The sequence below is a fragment of the Necator americanus genome (assembly GCF_031761385.1).
Source record: "Necator americanus strain Aroian chromosome Unknown Necator_2022.05.29.01.07, whole genome shotgun sequence".
Lineage (NCBI taxonomy): Eukaryota > Metazoa > Nematoda > Chromadorea > Rhabditida > Ancylostomatidae > Necator > Necator americanus.
In genome coordinates this window covers 350,791-362,815 of record NW_026986548.1, presented here as the reverse complement: position 1 = coordinate 362,815, position 12,025 = coordinate 350,791, and the positions used below count along the sequence as shown (strand labels likewise).

At 43.0% G+C, this 12,025-nt stretch overlaps 1 protein-coding gene across 3 annotated transcripts; it reads right to left on the bottom strand.

Annotated features, from left to right (window-relative positions):
• Nucleotides 1-137: 137 nt before the first annotated feature.
• On the bottom strand, nt 138-10,555 carry RB195_026487 (uncharacterized protein; the record flags this gene model as incomplete). Of its 3 annotated transcripts, XM_064176939.1 has the most annotated exons (10): nt 138-260; nt 317-445; nt 631-774; nt 856-1,011; nt 1,219-1,410; nt 1,486-1,559; nt 1,619-1,742; nt 1,872-2,044; nt 2,100-2,181; nt 2,351-2,422. In XM_064176939.1, 10 exons carry the CDS (start codon nt 2,420-2,422, stop codon nt 138-140), a joined length of 1,269 nt encoding a protein of 422 aa, XP_064070948.1. The 3 variants fall into 3 exon arrangements, with proteins under 3 accessions (XP_064070948.1, XP_064070949.1, XP_064070947.1); XM_064176941.1 differs by lacking the exon at nt 2,351-2,422 and having other exon boundaries at nt 2,100-2,103; XM_064176940.1 differs by lacking the exons at nt 138-260; nt 317-445; nt 631-774; ... (3 more) ...; nt 1,619-1,742; nt 1,872-2,044 and adding exons at nt 2,506-2,643; nt 4,860-4,978; nt 8,121-8,214; nt 8,942-9,403; nt 10,501-10,555 and having other exon boundaries at nt 2,132-2,181; nt 2,351-2,443.
• Between the last annotated feature and the right edge of the window lie 1,470 nt (nt 10,556-12,025).

Sequence of the window (12,025 nt, the reverse complement as noted above, 5' to 3'; positions counted from 1 at the left end):
AAGAAAATCATAGTGGACACACCAATGGAACGGTGAAGCACACTTAATCCAGAAATTAAGTTGGAAGCAGGAGGAAAAGTATCACGGCTACATAATCAGAGCATTAAGGAAACTTTTCTTCTGTGAATTCAAGAACATTAAATGTCATCAATATCGATTTCGACGCCATCATCGCCTTGAACCTTGATGTCTTCATTCGCTCCAGCTTGCACCTTTGCCTTTTCCGCGTACACGCTTTTCTTTTGTGCACGATCATCGAACTAGAATGGCATAATTATAAAAACGAGGAAATAAAAACAAAAATTGTCCAACTTACGTCAATTTCGTCATCAGATTCTTCTTCGTCGTCATCTTCCTCTTCAGCTTCTCTGAGCCACGTGAGGACTGCTTCACATTTCTGGACAATCTTTTTAGATTGTGTCTTTGTAACATACTTCGACGACGGCTGAAATGTTGAAGCACTTCCAGTAGTTCATAAATCATCATACAGCTTAGTTGTAGAGATTGACTGCGATTTACAACAATTTCCAAAACTCTGCTGCAGAGTCGGGAGAAAGTGTCTAACAACTCTAAAGCGAGAAATGCTAGAACAGAGTGACTACTATCTTGAAACCTTCACAGAACGCTCACCTTTTCACCCCAAGCAAGGATGGCTTCCTCCTCGCAAATATCATTATCGTAGAGGGCTTTGATTATGTGAGCAGCTTTCGGTAATAATATTGCTTCATGTTTTATAATAAGTTGTTCGATACCACCCAAAAGGTAGCGTTGCGCCTAAATTAACTTCTTTTCAGATGCTTGCACACAACTGTGAGTCCTACTGAGGAAAAGCAGCTCTAGAAAATAGATCCATACCTTCCTATCACCAAGCGTAAATCTTAGTAACGTTTTTCTATTGTTTCTGATCTGCGCCATTTGATCCTTGATTATGTTTTGATCCAAAAGGACATCAGCAAGAAGAAGCGGCGCCTTTTGTTTGAGTTCTAGACGCTCCGCTTCATCGGCCAAAGCCTTCAAAAGGAAATGAATAAATTATGTAGCGACGAACTTCGTCCCTACTGAGTTGAAAACCCCAAAGGCGTTACACATTTACGAACAACAAAGCAAAATCCCTCTTAATAGACTACTTACTTTGAAAGAAAACAAGAAACCCATACAAATTCGTACTTTTCAACCTTATCAAAAAACAGCACTGTATGATGTAATGGGAGCACCGACCTTTCCATCGCCAACAGTTCCTTTTTCCTTCGCATCAAGGAAGAAACGATGCAGCATGTCCAAGCGTTCCTCAATACTCTTGTCGAGGTCCTTATCGATTACCAGCTTTCCAATTCCTGCAGCTAGTTTAGTGTTCACTGCTTCGTCTTCCTCTGGTGCCCAATCGTCATCATCATCATCGTTAGAGCTGTTCTACAATAGCAGTCGACTCAATACGGCATAAAATAGTCAGGTACGATAGTGGAAAGAAATACTAATTCAAATTACCCTATCCCCATTAGCTTCCACTCCAAGATCCTCTTCTTTGACATGTCCATTGCCGTTCTGTTTGCTGTCCTTAGCTGAAAAAGCTAGCTGATTCCAAACTATGGTTCAAAATGAACCGACGAACAAAACTTACAGAAGTCAACCTCAACTTTGGGCGGGTTCTTGAGGATATATGTAGATAGCTTATGTCGACTATCGATAATGAATGCATGTCCGCACGCTTTGCACTTGCTGTGAATCTGATTGCGACGTACTGACTAAACATGTTCAAATTCTTTTATGATGGATAAGGTTGAAAAAAGACGCGAGTAATAAATTGTTACATTCATTCAAATGTATTTAAATCTTATGTAACAACTAGGTTTACTTATATTTTACTAACTTACCAACGCAGTTTCCGGATTCTCACATGCTGGACAGAGTACAAATTTTTTTATGAAGCCATCCAGAATATCTTGGAGCTTCGCAGCGTCGTGCTCACCATTCACTATGTAACGCTCGTTTTTCGCATCATAGTTGGTCTGTGCGCCCAGTTCACAACCGAAGTACTTGGTCGGATCTGAAATTGATCAGATGCCGAAGGTGGATCCGTGTCCGAAAAATGAGAAACTTACACATAGGTGGGCGTTCAAGAGACTTAGCTATATCAGACATATTCGCAACAACAGTTTTGATTCCGTTGCCTTTCCCCTCGACCTAAACGAAATACACATGATCAACTTCTAAAGCCAAGCAAATGCATGGTTCTACTATTCAGTTCTTTGTGATTATTGGAAAAACTTCGAAAAAGCTTTAAAATAACAAGAAGAACCCCACCACTTCATTAAGCGCAAATATGCTTTTCTTTAGTGTGCAATAACTTCACCTTTGCAAGCAATTTCGGCATTTTGTAGCGGTAGAATGGATCGGTTACAGCACGGTTGACATTGAGAGCCATTGTGAGCTAATTGCCGTTCGTCTGTTAAAGAAAACCACAGAACAAATTCTCGTGCTGTCTAAAATTTATTCTTAAGCACTTACAATAATTACTACAATCTTGGAAGAGTATATCGCGATGCAAATTGCATACGATTTCGGTGTCGCAAAGAATGGCGTCGGGGAAAAACGACGCTAACGATTCGCTAGTCTTCAGTTTCTTTCTTTTTCTTGACAACCTCCCTGGAACTCGCATCATGAAAGCACACCAGAGAGATAATAACATGCAATGAACCGACCCTCAGCGGTTGGATTGCCAAGCATAAACAAACCGAACGTGGCCAACGCAAGTCGCGAATGAACCATACCACAATGTACACTTCAATCTCACAAAACAAACTTGGAAACATGTTTTTCACAAAAAAAAAACTGCAACTCTTCAAAGTGACCTATACGGCTCGAATTCCAATTACACTTTATACGTTGAAAAAAGAGAAATAATCGCATATCCTCGAACTACGCAAATCCGCCGCATTAAAGGCAGCATACCAGGAAATAGTCGTGGTGAAGGAATCCGCGGGAAAATATAGAGTTAAGGTCGCAGATTGCGGGACTAGGGATGCTTCCAATCTTCAAAGTGCTTCCACTCATCTCTCCCTGATCGTCGTAAGGAACGACGTTGAAGACGAGTATCCTGTTCAAGTAAACCCCATGAATAGGCTGCTAAGGGGATAGGAGCGTGTATAGTGGAGCCCTCTAACGCACCTCGTAATAAAAGAAGTGGTTTTGGTTTTTTACGATGATCAGGGAGAGATGAACGGAACCACCCTTGATCCCGCAATCTACAACCCCATGTCTAGTTTTCTTGCGCATTCCCTCTCCGTGTCTTCCTCGGATTAGTGATATGCTGGCTTTAAACAATTAAACATGAATGCGTTTTACTGATCTACCCGCCTCTCCGAAAACAAAGTAGCCTACCAAAACGAAATCATTTTGCACTAAATGAAGTGTAGTAACACAAACACACTAGTCCATTCTCTGCATTAACAGCAAAATCATATAATACGAATGTATGGGAACAGTTCAGATCTTACATTAGTAGCTAACGAATGACAACAGCTTCCTTTTCAAGTGCTACAGTACCTAGTAACTATAGCTTGTTAAAAAGCACCACGCTAATAAACGTGCTGAAGATGTGATGATTGAAGAGGGCACTGAGCTAAAAGATAGTTGATGTCGAAAAAGACTTCTCTTCCTTATTATTTCTTTATAAGAGAACAAGAATTCTTGAGGTAAAATGTAGTTGCCGGGGCCATTCAGTGACGCCCTTATTTCTGGAAGTAAATAACTGAATCAATCAGATCCTAAGGCAAAAGTATTAGTCTTAGAGACGATCTGACGATCTATGACATGTAAGATAAAGTTACTAAAAGAAAAAAAGTAAGACAGGGCGTCTAGAAATAATAGCGCCACTGAGTGCCCCTCCCCTAACTACAATTTCCTCGAATTCTTGTCCCCTTGTACTTAATACTACCACGTTTTTGGCGATGACGACCAATATTTACGATCACGACTTCACTTCTGATATATATTATTAATCAGCGGGCAGCTATACTGATAGTCATTATCGATCCGTCCGCAAAACCCACTGAAAAAGAAATCGTCATAGGCTGTCTTCAACCAAAGCACCCCTAGGCTAACGAAGAATGACAAGGAAAAGATGTGATTTGTAATAAGTCAATCTGCTCTTGAGACTGCTCTAAACTATTTGACTACCTTGTAGAATTTCGAATACTATCTGGACACATCTTGTGTTTGTCCTCCCAAACGCGATTGAGCCGAAGAGGAGAGAGTATGCATCAAGATAGGAAAGTTGTTACTTTACGGAGACCACGTTGTTTCCACCCAGACAAAGATAAGTGCTTGCGTCTTGCGTCCCCCCATTAACAAAAAGTGATATTTCCTCGTTCTACCATCCATAGTAACATTCGTTAAAAGCATCACCCTACGAAACCGGTGATGGAGCGGGTTTCAGGTGGTTTATGCCTATACGGGGCTGTAGATTATGGGAAGGAGGGTGATGCCATCCATTCTTCTTAACTGCCGTAAAAATGGCCCGGAAGATGCGACGCGTGCACAAAGCTGGCGCGCTCCAACCGAACTCTTTCTAGAAAATGCGCCCCGGGACGCCCGAAGCCGTATCTTCCCGGCAGTTTTTACGGCAATTAGGAAGAAATGGACGGAATCATCTCTTTCTCCTTAATCTACGATCCCGTATACGAACACCCCACCTGAAACCCGCACCTCCCCAAATTCGTGGGGTGGTGCCTTTAAATGCTTCTTGTAAATCCAGACAATTCAGAATGTTTTTTTCAAAGATAGAAAATATAGTGTTACTTACGCAATCCAACTCGCGAGGTATGTTGGAAATAGTAACAAATAACTAGCGAACCACTAACCTTCCTGAGGGTTGTCGAGCATAAAATCGCAGTATCTTACGAAGTTTGTTGGGTGCAAGAACATGCACAACTGGCACTCCCAGTAAAAGTAGACGGGTTTTCCAAGTGTCAAGGAGATCCTGAAAAAAAAAAAGATTCGCACATTTGAACTGGATGATTCCTCTATGCATTCATTTCTTAAGATCCCTCTGATACCGGTCGTCCAACTAAAGTGATGCAATAGCCCTTGAAAAACGTGAGGAAATGCAAGGTTCAAAGTTTGAGATAAACAGTTTAAGAAAGAGAATATTTATGGTATCAGACTAGTACGTAAAAGACGGCGTGAAAGATTCGAAACAGCAGAAGTTCGAAGCGAAATTCCATGACAAAAAAAGCGGCGAATGAATGCAGCTGGTGATCTAGTGATGATCGAAGGATGGAATGTATTGGCGAGCGAACGGAACTACGAATCAAAATAGATTGTTCGCTTCAACATACAAGCGCTCGCCAAGATAAGCCTCACAAAGTGGCAAACGCGAGCCGGTCTCAGTTGCCCTGACAATCAATAATGAAAAAAGGAGGCCCGTTTCGAATGGGAAAACTAGGTCAGCGGCAACATCTAGCCCAAGAACATAAAGAAACCGGACTCAGCGCCCGCGAATCTACAAACAACATCGTGAACGGCGAAACACGAAGGCGTAACGCAGTGCCCAGCAACCGTTTACAGTCACAGATAAGCGCGATCACGGCTCAGACAAACAACACTGGAGAGTGGACGACCACCAACACAAGCACGGATCCGTCCACCCTATGCAGGAGAGAAAGGGGGAAACGGCACCGTTATGGGCCTCCACAGCCGTCTGAGCGCCACCCGAACGTCCGCCCTTTTCGTTGTCTACGTCCCTAACTCCTGCTCGTCGTGGTCTCTCGTGGATACACGCTCTCTCGCCGCGCACAACCGGTCCACCCACGACTATCGACTGGACTTCGGGCGATGCTGATGTGTCTGCGCTCTGCCGCTCGCTGACTGTTGGCTCGCTGATCAATCTCAATCAATTTCGAGCTGCAAGTTCGGCTTGGGTTCCTCAGGATGTAGGGATGGCTGGTGGTTGAGGAGGTCGTTGGCCAGTTGTCCGCCTTCGCCACTTGCGTCCGTACTGAGGCGCTTTGCGCTGTTTGCAGTCCTTGGATGCGTGACACGACATCGTCGTGAGTCATTTGTTAAACACCGTCGGCGATTACGTTGAAACATTCCAAATGAAACGGTAGGAGCATTCTGTCGCTCATTAAGCTCATTATGCTAAGATCACAGAAGAGCGGGCACGAAATTCTGTCGCGAACGTCCTTACGCTAAGCTTCATACGGGAATGGCCTCATCCTGGATCTGAATACGAACACTATCGATCGATTCGCTGATAAGCGCTCTGAGAAGGGGTGGCGGATCATGCTACGCTGGCATTTCGTGCACGGTCTGTGCTGCGATAAATTAATCAGTAACAGCAAACAACAAATAACAATTAGAGGTGCTATGTGGAGTTTTCCCCAATTCTTCGCTTCTCATCGATCCATTTCTCTCTTTTTCTCCCGGGAAACTAATGATATTCCCAAAACACAGGCGAAAAGTGCGGATTTGAACTGTCATTCGATGCCTATCGATGTCAATATTGCTTGTTTTAAATGGTTTCTTGTGCAGAGAAGTGGTGACAGTGACGCTAGGAGTCATAAAGGACTACCAGTCACCCTGTAATACTGTAATCTATCAGGCAGGAACCCTGAACAGCATGTTATGTCATGACCCTTATTCTGAGGATATACGGTTGGGTATGCGGATATTCTTTGGTACTGAATTCTGGTGGGTACAGGATCTTCTCAGCATAGAGAAAATACGGAATCATGTCCTAAGCTTTAAAAAGTATAAGCTGGTAACGGCACAGTGACTAACATGAGAGTTGTCTTTCAAAAGCAATGGATGATCTTCCTGTAAGGGTTGCACGAAGGTACTGCCAGGAAAGGTCAGACGGAACTGCCCATAGTTTGTTCAAAAGGACCTAAGGAGTTGTACAACTGCATAATATCGCGTTCGAAATGGCGGAGACACATGAAGAAGTTCAAGCCAGCACCCGATGTTGAGCTTGCGACGTTTTCCATCACAAACGCAACCGCTTACAGAATTGCATCACAAGTCTGGCTGCTCTGACCAATGGTACGAGTTACAGAACCATGAGTCAGGTTGTTTTAACCCCATTGTGCTATGGTTGTGAAGAAACTGTGCAGAAAGCAAGAATACGCGATAATCTGAGTGGACTGCAGTCGACACGGTCCACCGAGGTCAGTGTGACGCGTTTTTCGTAGCGTTATACATGAACTTGCACCTGTAACTTGTATTAAAAGTATTTGAGACCGAAATGTGGTTGCATAAACAGAGCGGAGAAAACCACTGTACATGGATTTTCGCATTCCGTTTTTCTGGGTAGACACCTTCATCTTTCTAAATATTGGTGAAAGACCACCGCTTCACTTAACTGTTTCCTGTTAGAGATCAAAATAAGGGACCAGATTTTCGAACTGCAAGTGGTAACAGTGTATGTGAAATGGCAGTTGTATTTCTCCACTAGAACTGAGACCAACATTGTTGCTAGAATCAACTGTGCACTGATTTACCGTTCATTTCATTCACTGATGATGGGACCGGGAGCGAAACAGTTCGAAAGTTCTTGACGGTTTCACACGGCGATTTTCTTAGCTTCTTTACTTTTCACTTTTTTCAGTGCGGAGAAATCTTAAATGACAGCAATACAATTGCACATAGGTTCTTAGCATGGTCTAACGGTTAGAAGTCTTGGTAAATTCCCAAGAGGTGTAACACCTGATTTCTGGTGATTTGTTCGGGTTTAAACACAGGTGATTTTCTCCAACCTGATCTGTACAATGCAAAATGTTCGTGTTCGGGCAAACGAGCTACAGAAAGTCTGGGACCACCACTTTCTTTAATTTCCAAGCACTTTTCTACAGTTTGTGAGTCAACTGAAATTGATACACTACACAGAGGACTGTAAATTGCTGCCAATTGCCACTGCCCTAGAACTGCACTTCTAAAATGCATGCTTTGAATTAGGTTGAGGTGCAGCCCTGTAACAGAAACCCAGGATTCGATGTAACACAAAGCCTCCACTGTTCTTTCTATCCTCTCAAAAATTAATGCTGCTTCGGAGTCAAAACGACCTGAATCCTGCGGTAAATTAAGTAAGCGGCTGCGAGTGGCACAGCGGGACCATTTCCTACCTCTGCACTCCGATTGGAGTTAGCGAAGGTCTCACATCGATCGTAACCACTTCCGTTGCACCAAGCTTCAGGTCGTTTTGACACGATTGCATACCTAAGTACTTCTACATTGTCACAAACATTTTTTTTAATACAAAGAGAAATACAGAATTCGAAGCAATGTACATACAGTAAAAACGGGAACATCTGCTTGATATCCTCACCGAATTGGGAATACATAATGATTCATGTGACAATCACATCTATGTAAATCACTACAATTTCGACAGCTGTAGTCTATATGGGGACAGTCTACTAAGAACGCCACCTAGTTAAAGGCATCACCCCAGGAATCTGAGGTAGTACGGATTTCAGGTGGAGTATCCGTATACGGGATCGTAGATTATGGAGAAGTGGGTGATTCCGTCCATTTCTTGCTAATTGGCGTAAAAAAACGTCCCGGAAGATGCGGCGTGTGCACACGGCTGGCGCGCTCCAATCGAACTCCTTGTGGAAAATAGCGCGAAGGAACGCTCGAAGCCGTATCTTCCGGGCCGTTTTTTACGGCAACTAGCAAGAAATGGACAGAATCACTCACCTCTACATCATCTACGATCCCGTATACGAGCACTCCACCTGAAATCCGTACCACCTCAGATTCGTGGGGTGATGCCTTTAAGTGTGCCAAACTGTTTTTATTTAACTTATTTATTTGTGCCTCCATAGAATCCCTAATACTCTCTTTCTCGACATATCATGCTATATAATAACGGGCCTATTCTGTCACGTATTTGTGTGTGTGTGTGTGTGTGTGTGTGTTTGTTTGTTTGTTTGTTTGTTACCGTTACCGTTACCGTTACCGTTACCGTTACCGTTACCGTTACCGTTACCGTTACCGTTACCGTTACCGTTACCGTTACCGTTACCGTTACCGTTACCGTTACCGTTACCGTTACCGTTACCGTTACCGTTACCGTTACCGTTACCGTTACCGTTACCGTTACCGTTACCGTTACCGTTACCGTTACCGTTACCGTTACCGTTACCGTTACCGTTACCGTTACCGTTACCGTTACCGTTACCGTTACCGTTACCGTTACCGTTACCGTTACCGTTACCGTTACCGTTACCGTTACCGTTACCGTTACCGTTACCGTTACCGTTACCGTTACCGTTACCGTTACCGTTACCGTTACCGTTACCGTTACCGTTACCGTTACCGTTACCGTTACCGTTACCGTTACCGTTACCGTTACCGTTACCGTTACCGTTACCGTTACCGTTACCGTTACCGTTACCGTTACCTGATCAGTGAAGGCGGACGAGGAGTGCACCTAAAGAAGTATGGACGTTCATACACGCACACACTACACAGGAACCTCCAACATCATTCTCAAACCATTCGCTGTTGAATGATAGAATTAATCTTCTTTTTTGCGCGTCACACATCAGAGATAATAATGCACTATTAGTGTGAGCTAAAATTGATTAGAACTTTTGATTTTGTCAACTCATTCCTCCTTTTTGTGTGGTTGACGCCTGTTATTTAGTGCCCTTATCGTACTTTTTCCGTATACAGGAAACGGTGCGAGAAGCCACGGCAGGAAGCCGACCTGACGCGTTTGATTGACGTCCTCATTTATGAAAAAAAAGTCTTCCTTACTGGCTTAGAGTGTCATTATGTTTTTTTTATGGCGATCGTTAATGGCTTTTTCAGCGCTTTCAAGGGGAAAGAGAGTTCTTCTACATCGTCACTGGAAACGAATGAATGAGAGGGGCCTTAGAAGTAATCTTCGATATTGGACGTGCATAGTACTCTTGTCTCAGGGATTTGGAAAAAGCCTTAGTTTAAAAGATTCGCTAGCGGAGAAAACCAGCCTGATATATGAAATAGAATTGCCTATCTCGGAAATCTTGCTCGGAAAACCAGTGAGTCCGGATCAGCCTTCAGAAGCTGCAACGGAGCGGGGAAGGTTTGAGCGTCTGGTGATGTTATTAGTTTGGTAGAATTCTGAGGGTCTTACACACTTGATAGTTCCTTACTGGTTTTGCTGAGTTTCACCTTCAACAGTTCCAGATGATGTATAGGAAGTTTGCAAGTATACAGCCGCAGTCAGCTGAATGAAGGTGTTAGTGAAGCAGAAAAACATCATCCATGAGTTACTCAGAGAGTCAATCGAATTACCCCATCCTACTCATTCTGACCTTGCTACCTTAGACGACCACCTATTCCGCTTTTCTGGCGGATTTTTTTCACTACGCGAAATAATTAGAAACAGTGACGAAATTATCCTGAAGACACGAAGGAATAAGAAGCGCTATAAATCTTTTTGCTGTTATCTTCACAAGTCTTAGCAGTTTTTCGTCTAGCCGTAAGGTGGAATTGTAGTTTGTGGCATACCGTTAGCAATCGATCCTTTAGCGAAATTGATAGGGAAGGAGTCGTCTTGAAACATTATCAAACGTTTCAATGCATCATAACCACAGAACTCAGTTGTGCAGAATATGTTTTGTATTTTAGCTCACACTTACATAGTTGCAACGGTGCGATTGATATTCCTGGATGACTGCCACGCGCTACCTCCATCCAACCATAATAATTGAAGCTTGAAGACAGGCTTGTCACGAAATAAACGATATTGGGACCTCTCCATGAATAGATTTCGGTAGAAGTATAGTTTACAAGCATCACCGTGATCATGCTCTTTCTCACGTAATAATCCTAGACAAAAGCGTGCGAAACAAGCTTGCTTGGTCCTTTCTTCCCAACGAAGCAACCTATTACGAGTAATAAAATGGTGGAGCTTTTGCTGTTTATTTCAGTTAAGCTGTTAGACTACGGATGTTGGATAACGACGGAGTTGTCCGTGCTCTGCTGCGTAATAAGTTGTATTGTTTGGGAGGGGGGTCACACAGAGCTGATTCATTCGCCTCTTTTCTGGATGTGGAAAATTGGGCGTAATGACGTTCATAGTCGTGAGCTACACTCCAACACCCTCTATTCTCGGAAAGATTCCAACATCAATTTCGTGATGCGCTGCTGTTAAGATTTTTATCGCTGTTAAGGTCCCTTCCCTTTAAAGCTATTACGAATCACAAGAAAAAAACTAGCCACGTGGTAGCATGAAACCCATCATTAGAACAAAATTATTCTCAGCTTCGTATCGATTCCCAACAACAGTGACGAAACGTCAGAATTAGCCAATATTGTGGTTGAAAAGGCTTGTGGATCGCAAAAAAGTATAGTATTTGGATTTTTCAAGCGTTTTCACTAACGTGTATACAAAGAAACTTCGCCAATGAAAAAGAAATGTGTCGCTTGCGTTAGGACGCTTAAGATTTACATGCAAAGATTTGCGAAATTTATGAAGCAAGCTCTTTAAATGGAATGATCGAAGAAGGCTCTGAGGATATTCAACACTTAATCTAGGTACTCACTTATTTGGTTTTCGTCTCATGTTAGTGGTAAATCTAAATGAAATGCTATTTAGATACCTCACTCCAAAGACGGGAGTAGGCAATTCTTCCTCCATGAACACAAAACTAGATCTAGTCCCTACACGTAGTCTATGACACTTGGCGAGAAGAGATAATCTGGATATGTTCAAACGACCTGTGGAGGCTTGTGAAAACCATCTACTGCACCAGCTTGTGAATGTGTTAGATTAAGTGAAAAAGCGGAAAACTGCGTTGTCCAGAATACCGTCCTTATTGTGCATCTATTCTTTTCGTGGTTGCGTCACCGTTCCACGTCAGTCTCCCGTAGAGACATGCAACACGTCAGCGCACATTGATTTGTTTGTTTGGGACGAACGGCTATGTCGAAAATGGAATTACGAAGATATCCTATCGTTTGTTACACTGATCCGGTAAGGATCCTTTCGTTGTTCAAGAAGTTCTCAAGCTAGACAAGGTCCAAAGTTGAC